A 20,499-nucleotide genomic window follows, 5' to 3' on the forward strand; every position below is an offset into this window, starting at 1 on the left:
TCTCTTGTCTGGTATTATGCCAAATGATTTTTTTAGGGTAGGATTTGTTATAGCTTGTTGATCCATTTTGGAGTCAAGAAGGATTTTTTTCCCCATTTTAATATTCCTTATTTTTTATTTTATTTTTTGTTTTTTTTGCCTTCTTCTAGATCAGCAGCAAGATTGAACTTGATGGACTTGTGTCTTTTTCAACCTAAATAACTATGTTACTGTATGTGGTATGTATATGCTCAGGTAAAGTGGGATATTTTTTTGTTTTCTCTCTGGGTCCAGGTAGTCCATCATGCAGCATCCATCACAAAATGTGCCTGGTGTGAGAAGTTAGAGAAAACTAAATCCTGTGTTCCCATTAAATTTGTGGTTCCAGTGGGCCTACTAGAAAGGTAAGTGGGGGTGTCTGTAAAATCCTCTGTGCTTTTGCATTTAGGCAATATAATAGACTTAGTGCATTTGGGTTCATATGAATTTAATTGCACCTAATTTGTGCATTTGTATAAAACAAATGGAAATTGCAGTTAAACCTCTGATTTTCTTGTTATAAGTTCATTCATTTGTTTGTCTTGGCGCATTACAGGCCATTTTGGCTTTCAGCAAGGAAAGTGGGAAGGGATTGTGTTTAGGAGTAGTTGATTGACAATTAGAAGTATCCAAAACAATTGTGGCCTGAATTGGAGGGACAGCCTCATTGATTATGGCTGTGATAGTTTCAATAGCCTGTGGGTTTTTTCTTTACTTTTTGACTCATGTCAATTTACAAGGGGATGGGAGAAGCTTGGTCATATAAGGTTGTTGATGCCATTGTAACTCAGTGGCAGCCAGAAACAGATGAGGGTTAGACATGTCAGTCAGCGACAGTCATGTTAGTCAGCTAAGACTGTGTCTCGGCTCCCATACTACAAGTAGCATAAGAGTATTACTACTGCAGATAATTGGCTGGTGTAGAGTGAATTGTAGACACTGTAGACATTATATTACCCTATGGAGAATTGCACAGAAGTCTTTTTTATTCAATAATTGATTATTTTATATATTCAAATTAGAATCTATGTTGTTCTTGATTCTTGTTTCAGTAATACACTGCCAGCAAAGCCTCATATTTTTGTAGAGCACAAAATACTTTGTTCACAAAGTAGACTGCCAGGCCAAGGCAGGGACTATACATGTTGGGTTTCAGTAATACATTTACACTAACAGCAAAACCCAAACATTTTATAGAGCACAATAATTATTAATAGTTAGGCAGGCCAAAGCAGGGGGTTGTGCTGAGTGGTGAGCTCTAGTGTCCAGCAGAGCCCAGGGCAGGCCCGACAATGGAGCCGAGTGGGGCAAGCCCTTTTTTTTTTTTTTTTTTTAAAGAGAAAGAGAGAGAAAGGGGCGCCAAGTGGTTTTCGCTTACCTCTCTCTCTCCTCTGCGGCGAGTCTCCCTGTTCAGTCTCGGTGGCGGCTTGTAATGCTGAGTTTCCGGCGCTCTGCATTACAAGCCGGCACCGAGACCGAACAGGGAGACTCGCCGCAGGACTGCTGAAAGGTAAGTACCGGGGGGAGGGGGGGGGGGGTAGATAATGGGGGGGGGCGGCAGGGACGGAGGCAGAGGAAGGGTAGATAAGGGGGGGGCGGCATTTTAAAATTCGCCCCAGGCGGCATTTTGCCTTGGGCCGGCCCTGGCAGAGCCAACACTCTCATGATGCCTGCTGCTGAAAAATAAACCAATTTTGCACTGATCCTGAGTTGACAATCAAAGTTGTATATTTTAATTTTACCCAGTACTGACTGACTACAATCTTAATTTGAAAATGTCTGTTAGACAAAGTGATTCCAATTTTTATGGTGTGAGGAAAGTCGGCACGTGTGTACAAGAAAGCAATCATAAAGCCTGGTACACCAGGGATTCTGGCAGTTTAATAAGGTGAAAGATTATAAAATATGTATTTTTTTGGAAAAAAATGTTTTTACTTAAGACTTCATATCTTTCCCCAAGATGAAAAATTCACCTCAGGGCAGCTAACTGCAGAAAAAAAGCAATTGCACAGTTTTCCATGGGTAAAAAGAAAACTTTTCCCAGGAATTGCGGTAAAAGGAATGGAACGAAATATCTCCAAAATCATGATGTTAACAAAAAAGAGCACCAACTAACTGCCAGTTGATATATTGTGCCAACAGGATAAAATGCCTGGTGCCTGCTACCATGTGGAGATCAGTACTTGAGCTCTCTATACAGGGCCGGAGCAGGATACTGGGAAATTTCCCGGTGGGCCGGTCGGTCCGTGGGCCGGCCCGCCAGACCAACATTCAAAACAGCCGCTGAGCGGCTGTGAGCGGGATTAAAAGCAGCAGCCATGCCACCTTCTTAGGCCACCGGCGCCTAAGAAAGTTAAAGGGGCTGGCGTGCACGCACAGCGCCGCCCAATGGCCATGCCTCAGCACTTCTTAAAAGGGGTGGGATGAAGAGCCGAGGCATGGCCAATGGGCGGCGCAGTGCGTGCCCCTTTAACTTAATGAATGCCGGCCTCCACCCGCTGCCCTCACCGGACACCAGGGAGTCAGAAGCAGTGGTGAGTCGGGGGGGGGGTGTTAAATGGGGGGCATAAGGCTTTTTTGGAGGCAGAGTGCCCCATGATATGGCTTTTAACCCCCTTTATGTCACTCTGCCTCTAGAAATGCCTTTTAACCCCCTATATGCCACTCTGCCTCCAGAAATGCCTTATACCCCCCTATATGCCAAACAAAAAAAAATATTTTTCTCAATCATAATAAAAAAAAATAGTTTACATGAATCAATAAAGAAATAAAAGTTTCTTACAAGAATATCGTGAGGAATAATGTGATCACTGTTTTGTTCCACTGAATAAAATGGAACTTTTTTTATCTAAAAAACATTTTCAGTGGCAAATCTTTTTATTCCATTATGTCTAATGCATTTCATTTATTAACACTTTTTCTTTCTGGCATTTTAATACAAATAATGTGTTTTATAGTTATTTGTATGACAAATAGTGTGACTCGGGTATGTATAAGGGGTGCGTGTGGGTGTCGACCGCGAGATAAACTATATGGGGCTAGTCTCCAAATGTGTCCCAGTCCGGCCCTGTATCTATACCTGGGAACTTTCTTGCTCCAGCTACCTGGTGCTCTCCCTTGTGGGTTGCGCATAGGAGGCCCTGCTGACGTCAGTGGGAGGCCCTGCTGCTGTTGCGGGCAGTCCCGCTAACCTCAGTGGATGGTCCCACCAACGCCAGTGGACGGTCCTGCAGACATTGCGGAACACATGCTGTTTTTTTTTAATCTGAGAAATGGCAGGGAGAGGGCCTGGTGCAATGCCACTCCCACAAACCGGAGTTTCCCCTTAGTGCCCTGGAGAAGCGGTCTGGTATATCCCACTCACTGTAAACATACAGTAACATATATTTATATAAATAAATGTATTTCTCTATACTTTATAAATGCAAAAATGGGCTTTTGGAGATCACAACTCACATCACCCCCCTGTCAGAATGATAATGAGGGTGATGGGAATTATAACCCTAAAAATGCGGGGAACAAGGATGCTATACTTATGTCACCAACATGGGCTGCATGTTTAATATGGATGTGTGTATCACTATATACAGTATATGGAATGTACTACTGGGGCAGGATGGAAGCTTTTAAGAAACTTAATTCGTTAGTTTTCATTATTTTTACTATTTGGTTTCAGCATGTATGAAAATAATGGGGAACAATATTTTGCGTTCATGTTTTGTGTGTTGGGATCGACGGTTTGTCTTAGACTATGTATCCATGAGTAGGTTTTCCTATAGGTAACATGTAGGTGTTTTTTTAAGGATGTTTCTGAAATCTTACTATAGTTACAAAATACGCCCTTACTCCCAGAGGAACAATATGTATCAAACCTAGGTTAAGAGTCAATTAAAAAGGTTTAAAATGATAAAGTCATTCATATTGATATTGAAACTGATGTTGAGCTTGTGAACACAATTCAGATACCAAACAGTGCTATCTGACTAGCTTAAGAGGGCAGCAACTTGATAACGTTCCAGATTTTCTCAGTAATCATTACCACCCTTTTCACAGCCAACGATACACTACTTCTTTTACCCTCTGTTCCTCTATAGTTATGAGTCCTGCCAACATACCTTACTCAGATAAAATCTCTTAGTTATTCTATTAACAAGGTCAGTAACAACATACACTATGTTCCCTAGCTATCCCATTTACAAAAGATCCTTTGTTCACATGACAGGTCTTTCCCCTTTGCTCCGTTTACTGACATGACCGGCTTAAGTAATCACAAATATTTTTCCACCAAATTACAGTAATCTGTGATGTCATCTGTTTATTAACTTTTCCGTGAACTTAAGTTGTATGTGTAACTTAGACAAATACACCTGCAATGTGTGCATTTTGAACAAAAGGTTATATCAGTTTAATGATATGCAAAAGATAAAGCAGCTGATTAACTAGAGGTGTACTGGCAATAGTCTTGGGGGGAAGGTCCCACTAAATGGGCCAAACACAGAGACAAACTAGAAACTCCAATGACTATCTGTGGAATTACGTATATGTAACTCTTCAGGCAGAGGCTCACAATTATCAAAGCAGAGCAGCCCAAGGGGCAATTACCTCCCCTGTGTCCTTTGTTAGCCATCCCCTGTTATGTAGTCATGCCTAATGCTAATATTTAACACTGGGACCATTTGTCTAACAATTACCCTTCTTTTATGGGTTGGTAAACTATCACCTTTTTTGGAACTATTTGTCCAAAAGGAAGCTGTGCCTTGTAGTAAACCATAGCAAAACTAGCATTTCTGAGTTGTTTGGCAGATTAATTCATTCAATTTTCGAAAAATAAAATATTTCTAAGTAACAAATGTACATTGTGGTCATTGTTGCATGTACAGTATATGTGAGTCAATGGGCTTAGAAGTATAGCCTAACCCCCAAAATGGAGCAAGGAGTAGGCAGAACCATAGTAAGAATGGGTGGATCTGTCGCTAAACACACAAAAAGACTCCCAGGTAATTACCTGGATTTTCCTGGACAACCTCAGTCAGTTTATAGTTATGATTATTGTGTGCTAGACTTGTGCATTCTGATTCTTACATATTTAAATTTTAATGAAATTTGCCAATTTCATCAGTTCGTACGAATCTAAACAAGGAGGGGCCACAACTAAACAAACGAAAATGAAGCAGCTCAGATTTTTTGTTTGGATTTTGTTGTTTCTTTCACTCTCACTCACACTCTCACACTCTCATTCATGTTCTGTTACACTCTCATTCACTCTCTCTGAATTGCACAGATTTGCTGAGAAAGAAGCATTTCTGCACCTCAAACCACGGGGACAGCTTCTCCCCACTTCCGGATATTCACTGGGAGGTCATGTCCATGGAGAAGTGCACAAAGAAAGAATACACAAGGAAGAGTGGATCTAGAAAGAAGACAGAAGAACAAAAAGATGCAAGAGAAGAAGCGCAGCTGCAGAGCAACATGAAAGTGGTCGGCGGACAATGTAGGGAGACATTCAAAAAGCATGGGAGAGAGTGAATGTTAGCATGAGAGAGTGAATGAGGGTGAGTGACAACAAATTTATTTTGTGAATGTAAAATACCCTTCGATCTTCATCTGAGCCGAAAGGGCAAAATGACAAATGGACCAAAAATTAAATGACAAAATTTGTCTGCTACTGCAGTCTGTCAGATGCCACATTTCTCTTGTTTGTGATGGCAAATATTCAGTAAAACCACTTGTGATTCTCAAGATTTGTTGTTTGAAAGCAACACAAACTAAATATTGCACAATATATTTGATAATGTGGAACAATAATATCTGTATTAAACAGATTAATTGTTTGTTTAAAATATGGTTATTTAACATTTGTTTTATTTCACACAAAACATGTCAATGAGTCAAAAAAGTTAATTACAAAGGAAACTGTAAACATTTTTAAATTTGAACAACTTCCAAATTAGACAATGCATTTTTTAAAACAATATGTGTAACTGAACAAAAACCTGAAAAAATAACATTGGTAATCTTTTGTAAAATATAGATTTAATTACACAAAGATACATTTTCAAATTACACAACTACACAACCTGGTCAACTATTGGCCTTACATATAGAAGGTTTTGGGAATAATAACAATTTAAATGTTTTAGTCCATTCAATGAGAACGTGATGGAAATTGGTACAGTAATATGAAAGGTTTGCTAAGTATTTGATATTTAAAAAGGTCACCATGGTATTTGGAAACAAAAAATCTCTTATACGGAATGTTGATCCTTTAATTATTAATATTATTTTATTATAAAAAGATCATGTAAAAAGTAGATCTTCAATTATATTCTCAAATATCATAATTACAAAAATAAATAGAAAAACATAATGTGGAAAATATACCAGTTACAACCAAGAAAATTAAACTAATTAGCCATATTACTACTTTAATTAGGGGAAATCATGAAAATACACTCATTTTTTTTAAATAGGAACTGTAGCATATGCTTTAAATGGACTTTAGTAAACTGCAATGGGCCATTGATACATATTACTATGTATACTTTATGCATTTAGTAAAAACTAATACAACCATAAAAATCAGCATGGTTCTCTACTGTGGAATTTTATCTGAAACAATAATATTCCTCAAAATGATTGCTAGAATCGTTGCATAGAGGCTGACGATCTACAGAGTCATCTTGTGTCTCACTATACTCATCAAAATCTGATGGTGTACAATGTCCCGGAACAATGTCTGCTAGAGTGTCCAGGTAACTCCCTACTGATATTTCATCCATGCCGTCACTGTAGTCATGTAAACTGTTGCAACTTCCTTGCAATGAAGTGTCCCGACTCTCTAGCAAGCTGCAAAGGCTTCCACTAAGACTGCTTCCTTGGCTTGTTATGATCTCCTTCTCCTCCATCATCCACTTGATGGATTCAATACTCTCGTTGATTATGAGTAGCTGCCTCATCAGTTTTACATCGGTAGCCCGCAAGTAAATCTGGGGAGAAAGTGAAAAATTTTGATTAGAGAGATTTTTCTAGGACCCTTCCAGTCCTCTGCCACAATTTAAATAGGATAATAAATAATATGGATATCTTAGCCTAAGCTTTAATTACTACCTTACAAGACCAACAAATTCAGATGTCATTTTGTACTATTAGTTAAAATGTAAACAAAAATGTACTGAAAACAATTTTAAATTGAATTGTAAATGCCTTCAAACACAACTGTTTTCCCTGTCAAACCCTGAAGGTATAAGCATTGAGATGCTTATTTACTATACCTTCTCAAAGCAAAGTCCGGGTTTTAATATAAGCATTAAAAATGTTCAATGTGATGGACATTGCCAATTAAGTTTAACATGAGCCCACATTGATATAACATCTAAATGCAAATATATCTTTCTTTGGAAAAATGTCAAAACATTACTCCTTTTATTTCTTTAGGCCTTAAAAAAACATGCGTTTATTTTGGAAACTGCAATTTACATGAGGTTAACATGACACAACATGCCATAAACATCTCCTCAGAATGGTTTACTTTATGTTTTATTCTACAAATATACAGTTATTTGGTATTTATAGCACACCACCCAAGAGACCTTTTTGCCTCCTAGTCATATCTGACCACTGAGCTACAACCACTGTCACATGGCAAGGCCTCTGTGTGTGTGTGGTATAGGCAGTGAACGTGGAATATCCCTCCTTTACTTTCTCACTGCATAAAAGTCTGACCAATGTCTTATTGAACATATTCTTACTAGTAAAATACATATGTACTGTATGTATGCAGGTGTGTATGTGGATGTATATACAGTCATGTGAAAAATAAAGTACACCCTCTGTGAATTCTATGGTTTTACACATCAGGACATAATAACATATCATATAATTTTATACATAACATAAAATAGCATCTGTTCCTTAGCAGGTTTAAAATGTAAGTAAATGTAATCTCAAATGAAGAACACCACATGACATATTACAAAATGTCATGATATATTCAACAAAAATAAAGCAAAAATGGAGAATGTTGAAAAACTAAGTACACCTTATGATTCAATAGGTTGTAGAACCACCTTTAGAAGCAATAACTTCTGTTGTAGATTTGATGGTTTGCTTGGAATCATTGTCTTGTTGCACGACCCAATTTCGGCCAATCTTTAGCTGTCACACAGAATACTTTGGTATACAGAGGGGTTCATGGTCAACTCAATGACTGTGGCTGCAAAATAAGCCCAAATGATACCCCTCCACCATTGTGCTTGACAGCTGGTATGAGGAGTTTGTGCTCATATGCTGTGTTTGGCTTTCGCCAAACGTAGCACTGTGCATTGTGGTCAAACCTTGGACTTGTCTGTCCAAAGGACATTGTTTCAGAAGTATTGTGGTTTGATCAGATGCAACTTTGCAAACCTAAGCCGTGCCGCCATGTTCTTTTTAGAGAGAAGAGGCTTTCCCCTGGCAACCCTTCCAAACAAATCGTACTTGTTCAGTCTTTTTCTAATTGAACTGTCATGAACTTCAACATGGAACATGCTAACTGAGGCCTGTAGAGTCTGAGATGTAACTGTTGGAAGGATTGTCAACTTGAATATTTTCAACTTTTGAATAATCTTTCTCACTGTGGAATGATTTATTTAAATTGTTTGGAAATGCCTTACCCCCCCCCCCAATTGCTTATCCAAGATCATTGCTGATGTCTTTCCTATTAGGCATTGTTTTAACACCCACCTGAATGCTACAGACCAGCAAACTGCTAAAAGCGTTGGCTTTTATAGAGGCGGTCACACTTGCTGATGATATATTAATCAAGGGCATTTGATTAGCAGCACCTGTCTGCTACTTAGCATCTTAATGCCTATGCAAACAGTAAGGGTGTACTTTTTACACATGGCTTTAGTGAGTTCCTATGGAAACAGTAAATTTTTTTACACATGGCTTTTCCATTTTGGCTTTATTTTTGTTTTTGTAAATAAATCATGACATTGCGTTTTGTGTCATATGTTGTTGTTCATTGTATTTACCTAATTTTTAGTTAACCTGCTAAAGAAGAGATGATTGGCATTATGTTCTAATATGTAAAACCATAGATTTCAAATAGGGTGTAGGTTCTATTTCACACAACTGTGTATATATATATATATATATATATATATATATATATATATATATATACACATCATATATAATATATACTGTACATAAGGATACACACACATTTACACCTGCATACATACATATGTATATTATAAGTAAGGCTATCTTTAATAAGACATTGGTCAGAATTTCTCTATGTTTATGTGTTTTGAGGACAAATGCTGCTTATTTGTTTTATCCATTTAAGGAGCAGCATACTCCTTTTTAAAACAGGTTTTTAATTTGGAATAATAAATAGCATTTGTATAAATAAAAGTATCCATGCTCCAATGTTCTGGATAGTTTAGATAAGATCTTCAGAGCAGCGATTTTTGAATTCCTCTGGCATTATTCATTCCTCCTACAAGCCAATGTCCTCGAGTCATACTGACTGTGCAGTTACACAGAGCTAGTAAACACAAAGTGGGTACGAGACAAATGTGTGTTTGTTTCAAATATTATTTGGGTTGTACGCATATAATGCCTCACTCAACAGCTAGAATAATTCAAAGCAATGTTTTCTATACTTTGGAAAACAGGGGCAATTATTATTTTTTGTTTATATTAGCAACAACATTTTTATAGGCAGATTGATAGTAATATTTTCACTGAGATTTTAAAAGGACACTCCAGTACTTAATAGCTGACAGGTCCCTTCAAAGGTTACCCCTTGCAAAATCATTGGGAAACTATGCATGCCCTCCCCATGTGCAATTGCCCTTCCCCCAGCAATTTGTCATGCAAGAGATGTGTCCAGCTGAACACTTCTCCAAGCACATTATATACTAACCACCAGTCGGCTCCAGCACTGGCTTGTTGGATGCTATGGACAGGGTCTAGTGAGACCCCATGTGCATGCATTGCAAGTGCTCCCTTTGATTTTGATTGGGAGCGCTTTCATGACACTGAACTGGTGCTTTTAACCACTGGCCTCAGTAAGTATTAAAGTAAGTATTAAGGAAACAATAAAATATTAAGGGACAATAAAGGGGCAACTTGAGCCTCCATTGGCTTTCTCTGGCAACAGCCCAGCATAAGTCATAATAATGAACTCAGCAGGATCCAGGCTGTTGAGTAATCCTGTCGGAGACTGCAGGAAACAGACTAGGAATTCAACTCCATGGGCCTTGTCAGGTTAATGAATGATGCGAATATCAGCAAAAAGTTGATTGGAGATATATTTTTCAGACATTAGTGAAGCATGCATAAGATATTTATTAGTTACTGCAATGTCAGGTTTGCATGTTTCCCCATTTATTTGCAACCTTTTGAAGGCTAATGAAAGTGGCACTAAGGGGCAATCTGGCTACTCTGGGTCAAAGGGAAGGTCAGTCAACATTCTATATTGTTCAGACCATTTACAAATATTGATAAAATCATATAGCACACTATTAAATTCATGCTTTAATTTAACACACAAACATAACCAGTAAAAACTATATTTTAAACATAATTTTTTTGTATGATATATTATTTAATTATTCACTTCATGTACCAATAAGCCTGCAAAGCTATGAGATTTGTACAAAAGGTTTTTGAAAATAAGGCTCACAGAGGTATATCAGGATATATCTTACTGGCTTCATTCCCAATTTATTATATAACAACCGAATGTCAAGTTTTTTTCTATTTAGTTACAATCTATGAAAACAAGTACCTTATCAGTACAATGGAATAAGGTTGCGAGCAGACGTATGCATACGTATGCATACCCAGCATTTCAAGTTCTTAAATCAGGATACTGTTGCTGAGAAGTGTGGCTGGAGATGGGCAGAGGTTAGATTAGAAGGACGATCTTGTTCTTACCCTAACACTTTGCGACACATTGAATAAGAAAGCAGGGAAATTACTTTGTATAACAAAGCACAGCTTAAATGTCCCACAAGGAGGCAATATTAGTTGCTTTTAACCTATATCTATTTGGCATATCCCCAAGATTTCATGTGCTCGAAGTGTGACACCTTCTTTGAGGAGAATGGTTAGAGGAAGGGCTGGAGGTAGGAATATCAACCCGCCTTACAGATCCAGCTACCTGGCGATGTATTGAAGTAGAATGTCAGGACATTATATCATGTTGTCACCTTTGAAGGGGCCTGTCAGATATTAAGTACATATGATGGCTGGAGTGTCCTTTTAAAATCTGAATGAAAATATTACTATAAATCTGCCCATAAAGATATGTGATATGTTGTTGCTAATGTGAAGAAAAAATAATAATATTTTGCAAAGTGGCCTTGAGAACGGCAACCGAGGTCTGTGTTGCTATCGACTTTAACGCTCAATTGGCAGTCAGAGGAGATTCTCTGATCTCTGCCACCTCCCCATGATCAAGGCTGCCTGCAAAAGGGTCTGTCTTGCTTAAAATGGGACACTTTGGAGGTATGATATGCCTATGTATACATCTGTAAAGTACAGGCATGCAGACAAATTGGTTGCACTCATATCTATAGCAGACCACAATGCAATATGTGCTTTGTATATTTCAAAAGTGCGGGGAGATTTGTGGGGTGCCACAGTAATACAGAAGTATAAAAAACACAAGCATATATTATCCGGCGAAGGCGTCAACACTGGCTAAAGCCTGTATTACAGTAGAGACCATAGTGTCTGTGTATGTGTAGTAGTGGCCCAATATTTTTTAAATCAGAGCAGCCCAGGGAACAATTGCTTACCAGCCCTCCCCTGGTGCAAGCAGATAAATGTGCAGTCCATTCAACAGCATAGAATGCAGAGATATTTTTGTGTATATACTGTATTTGCTGCAGCAGTAGCAAATTATATTGGTAGATCTGTATATGTTACCTAAAGCGGTGGTTCTCAACTCATGGGTCGTGACCCAAAAGTGGGTCGCGACCCTGTCTTCAATGGGTCGCCGGACTGGAGGCATACTGGGAAAATTTCACTTTCCTGGGGCTGCCTTACACATTCTAGCGGCAATCCGCGAGCAGCAGGCTGTCAGGACCGCGGCCGCAACAATCAGGGCCATCAGGCAGCCTCCGGTCCAGCATGTTCTTTAGTATTACTCCCCGACCGCAAAGCAAGTTGCTTGATTGCTTTGCGGTCGCTGTCTGCTCCTAGTGGGAGGTGAATAAAGTTTTTCTATGATTGCTCCTCCCCTCTTCCTGCTGCAGCCCGCGGACAGCCTTTCCACTCCCTCATCTTTTCTGAGGTTATTTTTGGGTCGCAACTTAATGACCAAAGACAAATGTGGGTCCTGAGGATACACGGGTTGAGAACCACTGACCTAAAGCATACCTTGCCACCAACAGCTTGGCGGATAACCGACCTACATTATCCTGCAATGTTCACTTTTCTGATTGTTTAACAATATTTATTATATAAAATGTGATTTATAAAAAGAGTATGTCTGCATATACAATACCTCTATTTCGGAAGTAAACATAACAACAACATTTACAAAAATAATTAATGCTAATGGACATGTGACTCAACCTTTTACGGCATCCAATGCTTGATTTCATTTGTATAGGTTCTTCTAGACTGATGTTCTGCTGCTAACAAAGTACTTTTTCTACAGGCTGTTTAATGTACTTTAGCTAGACATTTTTCTAAATTACCCATGCTATTTTTAAACACCTGATAAGAAAAATGCGCATTTTCAATGGAACGGCATGATTTAAATGTCAGACAATATTCTCCCTCTTTCGGAAATAAGTTATGCATAGAAATTGCAGGTCTGGTTTTGTGCTTGTTTTTTCAAACTTGTGGTTAGCACCAACACATCTCAGACTTTGTTTATAAAGCTCTTAGCTTTCACAGATTAGAGTTATGTCTCGATCTAATCTGTTTATTAGACTTGTTCCTCAAGAAATTTGACACAACAGCACTTCTTGATTCAAAGAAATCTAAACCTTTCTGCACTATGGGTGGATTTAAATAGGATTATTCACGTCATTCTCCTAAATATAATACTTGTTTGCATTTTGTTGTATAAAATCTTTTCATAGTGCTGAATTTTATTTTTCTATTTTTTTTCCACAATTAATATTCCAAATAGAACTGTTCTATTTGCGGATTTCCAAAAATGGAGGGATGATTGTGTATTACATTATATTTTATAGGGCGGCAGCAGATTCTGTTGTGACATTACAATAGGAGTGAATGAAAATATACAATATACTGGTACACAAAAGAACAACGGTCATACTAAACCGTATTAGGACGTGGAATGAGATAGAACTTGGGTCATGTGGAGAAGTGGCGTGGAAACCTGCATTGAAGATCCTCAACGGACTGGAATCTACACGTCCATCATACAGTTCGATTAGCAGATTCTTTACACTGATCCTTTGCTGTTTTTGTGACAATATGTGTCTTTCTAAAAGGATGTTTGACACCATTTGCTGCATAAATACTTATGTGATTATGTCATAACCTGTTTTCGGATCTACAAAAGGCTTCCGGGCCACGCTAACTAGTTATTCAAATAGTTGAGGATCATGGGTAGTTGAGCTTGAAAATATAGTAATAAATTACACAGTTGATATTGATGTGGCCTTTTGTGACATATATTAGATGCATATCCCTTACAACTATAGGATAATAACTAAAAGGATAGAAAAAGTACAATAGATAGTTAACAGGATTTGTCCAAAATGAATGAGTTTTTGTTTGATCTTCTAATGTGAGCAGCGGTGGAACATGACAAGGGGCTCATTAACCAACAAAGTAATAAAAGCACTCAACAACGACCAAAAGGCTATTGTTCATATGTTATGCTTTTGATGAAACAAACTTTTCTTATTATGAAACTCGACATAATGACCTAAAATATATCACGCTGGTTCAGTAAAATGCTACCACAGACCGCAAAGAATCTATTAATCCAGAAAGAAAACATTGGATTTTTGTTGCAAGCATGAAAATTATTGTTATGGCAAAACAAAGCCCAACCTTAATGCATCACATGTAAATGATATAGTCTCACGGAACCACCACAACAAAGCCGCAATTATCCATCTTGCTCATATTTTGTAATGAGAATTTTTACAAAATCAAATAATAATACCAGGATATACCTGTAGGGCAGTGAATGAAATAGCAAAATATTAAAATAAAACATAAAGTAGTAATAAAAGTAGTAAATTAAATATGTAATTACAGGCAACTGCATGCAAGCAAGGGTGGAGAAGATGGTTAGGCCTTATGGAAGGCCTAAAGTAATTAATACAAATTTAGAAGGGTTTAGGACAAAATTAAAGATAGAATGCTAAATTTTGTTTTTCCTGGTTGAGATCAGGCTAATGTTTTCAGGTGTGAGTGATTTCCTTTCAAATGGAGATTTATATTGTAAATGGAACGTCAATCCTACATGGTGCTGACACTGTGACGTGTACCTAATTTCCGGAAAAAGCAGAGAAGTGTATAGTGTGATGTTAAGTAAGACATTCCATTATTTTTATTTAATCATTCAGGATAGCAAACATGGAGATATTTGCATTCTAGTCACTCCAACTCCCCATTTATTACAGGGCCACTAGAGTCTGTTCATCATGCTCACATTTGCCAGCCTCCCTTGCCAGTTAGTATAAACGCTTAGAATTAATTGATAACAATTCTACCTTGCATGTTGCCATTAATGAAAATGTTACCAAGTACGAGAGATTCAAAGTAAATATATGTCGTTAGAGATATTATCATTTACGATCAATATACAGTTTTATGAAGTATCGCTTGATGGCCAGTCCAAGCCTGAAGACGATAGATACAATTATTGAACAATGATCTGGCAGCCCACAGATGTAACGCCAGACAACACCACGTCTCTGATACTAAATTGTATGCCAGGCTGTTCCAGACCACTCTGGAGACTCAATATGATTTTGGCAGACAGACATCAAAATAATATTATTAAAACAGGTACCTGAGGAATCAAGATCTCTCATTTTCCATACATTTTAGATTAGTACGTACGTAAGAGTCTCTGCCTAGAACTACTGATTATTTAAATTTCAGCCTTTAATATCTTCCTGCACAGTAAGACACTTGGCTTTATTTCCTTATAGTATAAAAAAAATTATCCTCATTTTAATACACATTAAATGCTCACACAGTTTCGGGCAGTTTTCGGGCAGCGTCAACTTGTCTTTGGTATTTGTCCCACTATCTGCCTTTGTACGCAGTGGGGAGCATGGACCAGTTGGGAGGTACCTTTATGTCATTAGAATTAATTTATAATGTAATCATCCATTAACATTAACTGTATGATGCTGTGAGATGAGGAACAGACATCAGAACCATCAAATGTAACGCCTAAATTTGCATTATAAACATTGTTTAAGTGATACAAGTAATTAGCAAAGCAATTAAGAAAAACAAAACATAATAAGGTTATTCAAGTTATGAACTCCATGATAAATATTAAATATGAGTGACCTTACACAAACAGTATCTTCTTTAAGCATAAAATGACTGTTTTAGTTTCAAATATGCATATTCTAATTATTTTTACATTTAAGATGACTTTAAGGAATAAAACACCTAATTCTTGTATACTGTCAACATTAATAATTATAGCGATGCACAGAATAATGATGCAATGCGTATTAATATAGTCCTATGAGACATTCTAGTGTAAATATTATTTCGACTTCTTAAGGGGATAAATGTGGTTGTGGTCCAAGATGGAAGAATTATCAATGTTAGTGGATACTGCTAAGGTGGTTCTACATTAGATCCTCCATAATTACATATCTTATTATTATAGATGGCTTTTTCATTAGCACATAGAAATGCAAGCCAAGTGCCATTCTATCATGGAAAAATCTTACCAACAGTTAATATACACTCTCTTTTGATGTTGTGTTTCTCAATGAACTTACAAACCATCTCTAGGTATCCAATGAATTATATACCATGGACCATTAAAGGTTTAGGACACTGGTGTACAGTAGACCAGTAGTACACCCTGACAAGAGATGAAATAACAAAAATAAGGCATATAATAACTTAACAGTAAGTCCGGCTTTAAAGGGTACTATGTGGTCAGAGGACAAATGAGCATAGTAGTCAGGACTGGCTGTATCTTGCATTGAAACAAACCTTACATTTAACCTGTTTTTAGAAGGGGTTATTAGGGTACAAATGACTTGTTTTACAAACATAATATAAGAAATAATTTGTTTTTGCAATATGATGTTACACATAATAAGAGACTAAAAAATATCATGACTTGAATATGATTAGTTGTCTTACATAATTCTGCCTGTTGGCACTACCACACCTAATTCAGCATCCTTGGGTGTGTCTTATTAAAATATATTTGTTAATTCAGCTTTGACATTTTGCCATGTTTGTTGGAAGATAATTACCCTGCCTGATCGCTCTCTTTCTGCCTCTCCCTATATATACAGTATACACACAATATATGGACAAAAGTATTGGGACACATTACACCAATAGGGACTTTTATAACATCACATTCTAAATATATGCACATTAATATGTAGTTAGTCCCCCTTTGCGGGTATAACAGGTTCCACACTTCCAGGAAGGGTTTCCACAAGATTTTGTAGTGTTTCTGTGGGAATTTTTGCCCATTCATCCAGTAGAGCATTTGTGAGGTCAGGCACTGATGTTGGACAAGAAGGCCTGCCTCGCAAACTCTGTTCCAGTTCATCCCAAAGGTATTGGGATGAGGTTGAGGTCAGGGCTTACCAGGACTGTGCACCAGTCAAGTCCTTCCACACCAATCTCATCCAACCATTTATAGACCTCGCTTATGCTGCAATAGAAAAGGGCCTTCCCCAAAATGTTTCCACAAAGTTGGAAGCATAGCATTGTCCAAAATGCCTCTGTATGTCTCCTTCAGCCTGTCTGCTCTATGGGCCAACCACTTCCTGATGGAACGAATCTTGTTAGAGAAGCTGCAGACTGGTTTGTAAGGTTCTCCTCTATCCCAGAAGAAGCCAGAGCATGTAACACAACAATCATTGCTTTCCACTTTAATGTAAGTCTCTGCACTGTTAAAATGTGCCACACTTCTGCTTAGAGGAGGTACGACTGCAGTCTACAAGCACTTCAGGGGGGCCGTGATGTACCACCATGTATGAAATGCATGATTGTCACCATGGACTTTTTTTTTGTACCAACCATGTTGGCTTGCACTTTCATTCATGCATCTGATTACTGAGTGTACCTTTAATGTGCCCTGAGAGCTACTAAAGGGACCTAACTGTGCTACTGCAATTACTGACGGGATCAAGACTTTTTATTTGCATAAATGGCTGAGAGAAAAGATTCAGGAGAATGACTTCACTTTTTGTATAACACATACAGCTTTCAGCTTGCATTAAATGTTCTGTTCACCTTCTTTGCACAATTTTACATTTTTATGACAATTTTTTTTTTTATAGTGTATACTATAAACCACATTAGAAATGTCATTTCTAGCAATATTGAATGCCCACAACTTTCTCGGAAATGATTCTTTAATCAGGTAAAATTTTGCCTTATTCTTAATTTGCCAGGAACACTTGTCATCTGACACAAAAGCAGGCACTGGGTTTAAAGGAAAAGCACAAACTGACACATCTAGCAAGGTACAATGAATGGTAAATGTCCACCACAAAACCAGTTGTTGCCTATCCTTCTTAACCCCTTAATGACAAAGCCCGTACATGTACGGGCTCAAAATGCATTGTTTTCAATGGGTTTAGGGACCGCCCATTGTCCTTAAGGGGTTAATTTAACAATGGACAAAGAATTTATTTCCCATTTGATTTGGCAGAAGCATGTTTTAAAATAAATTAACCTATGCGCCACCAGATATTAGAAGAAATCACTGTTTATAAAAGTAATTGATGAAAAAAATATTCTGAAATAATTAAACATTTTTAATATTCGTTTTCACAGCATTAGTAACATATTAACATTAAACCTGATGGAAGATAAGAACCATCTGGCGTATCTATTCTGCCTTTTTTTTCTACCTGCTGTAAGACTTCAATCCTTACTTGGTCTGTAATTCTTTGATCAAGGTAGCCTAATGTCTATCCCTTGCCTCCCTGTATCATACATACACATCTATAACATCTGCTGGAGGACAGATGTCCTTATCCATCACCACCTCAGTGAAACGCTCATTGCCAACACCCTAGATTCATTTTAACAAAATCTACACACTTTAATCTGAAAGGTTAGTTGCAAGTTAGTTGGCATATCATAAAAGCTTGAAACAGCAGAAGGTCACACCTGTTACCAAGGATGAAGAGATGAGTTTTTGTAAATCACTTTAGCCTGGCAAGAAAGCAAATTTATAGACATTAACCATTTGCTACCAGTTTATTGTTCATAAAACTTCAGATATATGACTTTACGTTAAGATATCAACCAATCCATACAGTGGAATATAATGAATTCCATTCTAATCCACCCACAGATGCCAGTGTGTGACGCAAAGCTGCCACTCCTGCTCTTACTTACCATATCTCTTTTGAGAAGCTGTATCTTATTCTCCAGCCTTTCCACCGAGGTGGCCTGGAGGCTAGCAGCAGAAGTTTCAGCAGAGATCCCATCTCTGCCATCCATCAAGTCACAGTGATCCTCCTTGAGGGACTTCACCAGGCTCTCCGGCACCTTGCGTCCTAACTTTATTTCTATGTCTCGCAGGTCTATTGAAGAAGCAGCCATCCTTACACACAGTTGGCACTCCGAGACTCCAGGAAACGTCTGATGTCTGGATCCTTGAACTCTTGTGTGATCCCTAAGCGATCATTCCATGTATGCTCTACAGACGTATAGAATCAAACAGATAATCCATTGATTCCCGAGTGGCAACAAGTTACAACAGGGTGTGCGCTCTTCCTGTGCAATTAAGCTGCAATTGAAGAAGAGCAACAAAACTCCAAAGCGATTGTTCTCTCTACACCCATGTATGTTCCCCTCCGGCACAGAGATCTTGCAGCACACACACTCAGACGTGCCTGCTGTGAGGATGACGGAGGCTCCGTGAGCTCCGGGCAGTTAAGTCTGATAAGGTGACCGGGCTCTTTCACTCTGCCGCTTCATCCAAATCATTGTGTTTCCAGATCTGTTGAAACTTTAAACCCCAGTGGCAAGAGGACCTGATCTGACACAACCCTCCTACCGTAATTATTCAAAGAGCGCGGCACGGTAGCTAAATGACAGCTGTGTCTGCACTGCCTCAACTGCTGTGCGTTCTTGCAGCTGCCATTATATTAGACTTTGGTTAACTCAGCTCAGCTACTGGGAACCCTGCCCAGATCATGCTTACATTGCATGGATAAAGTATTTCTGCCAGCTATAATGTTTATGTAATAAACAGAAATATGTATATTATATATATTAGTCGTACGTGTAATGTGCACCAATACACATCCATTAAAAATATACATGTAGTCAACAGGTAATGGGGCTGTTCCATATACCCTGCAGAATTTAACACCTTTTTTACTAAAAGCAGAATTAGAAATCTTAGTGCTGTTAAATATCCAAGCCCCCCCACAAAAAAATCATAATGTAAAAATGCGCTTGTTAAATCAAGCATAGATATGCCATAAATGATATGCAGTATATCTATATATACACATATACATTGTGGTATAGCTCCCATATATATATATATATATATATATATATATATATATATATATATATATATATATATATAATGTTCTGCATGCATTTACAGATCTGCATGATACTGGTAGATGAAATAGAATCACACTTGAAATGAGCAGGTGGGATTCTAGCAGCTTTTATCCAATCACAACACAGATAATAAATACCCAAGGGTTCAATAATTGAAACCTGATGATGAAATCTGCTCAATTACCTGTCGAGCAAGTTGAATCAAAACACAGGAATCTGTCTTGTAATTCAGTTTAGACATACACACATACATACATGATATCACTCAACAACTACTCAATAGATGATTCTCTTTTTATAGTTACTAGAGAGTTTGCTGTGTCTTCTGGCATGCTATTGTAAAGGAATTAAAGTTGCACTTTTAAACAGATGCATAGTTATTGTGTTGCATTAGCATTTCAAGCCTTTTATAATCCCAGTCTTTTTGGTGTCCGGACATTAAAAGTACATTGCGAATTATGTTTGTAATGACTAACCAATGACTAACCCAATGTCCCACCTGCAAAATGTTATTTTCTCTTGTTGGATGTGCATCCTGTTTGATTCCTAATGCCATATATATATAAGTCCATGGGCTGGGAGTGAACACTAACTCAGCATTTTGATGCAGCACTTGAATTAAGCAGGCCAGTGGGAAAAGTGCCTAGAGACATCCTCGCCATGCCATGCTTTTGGGAAGTACATTAAACTAGAGAAGCTAAATCCTCCTCTTGGTTCTTCCAT

At 37.9% G+C, this 20,499-nt stretch overlaps 1 protein-coding gene across 1 annotated transcript; it reads right to left on the minus strand.

Annotated features, from left to right (window-relative positions):
- Positions 1–5,565: 5,565 nt before the first annotated feature.
- LURAP1L (leucine rich adaptor protein 1 like) lies at positions 5,566–19,256 on the minus strand. Its single transcript, XM_053456541.1, has 2 exons — positions 18,589–19,256; positions 5,566–7,004 (listed from the first exon to the last, which is right to left on the minus strand). Exons 1-2 carry the CDS (start codon positions 18,793–18,795, stop codon positions 6,624–6,626), a joined length of 588 nt encoding a protein of 195 aa, XP_053312516.1. The 5' UTR covers positions 18,796–19,256; the 3' UTR covers positions 5,566–6,623.
- Positions 19,257–20,499: the final 1,243 nt, after the last annotated feature.

The sequence above is a fragment of the Spea bombifrons genome, chromosome 1 (genome assembly GCF_027358695.1).
Source record: "Spea bombifrons isolate aSpeBom1 chromosome 1, aSpeBom1.2.pri, whole genome shotgun sequence".
Taxonomy (NCBI): Eukaryota; Metazoa; Chordata; class Amphibia; order Anura; family Pelobatidae; genus Spea; species Spea bombifrons.

Coding starts and splice junctions, on each gene's coding strand:
- LURAP1L (XM_053456541.1), bottom strand. CDS start 18,795: ATGGCTGCTTCTTCAATAGACCTGCGAGACATAGAAATAAAGTTAGGA. Junction 7,005..18,588: donor AGCTTCTCAAAAGAGATATG/GTAAGTAAGAGC, acceptor CTTTCTCCCCAG/ATTTACTTGCGGGCTACCGA.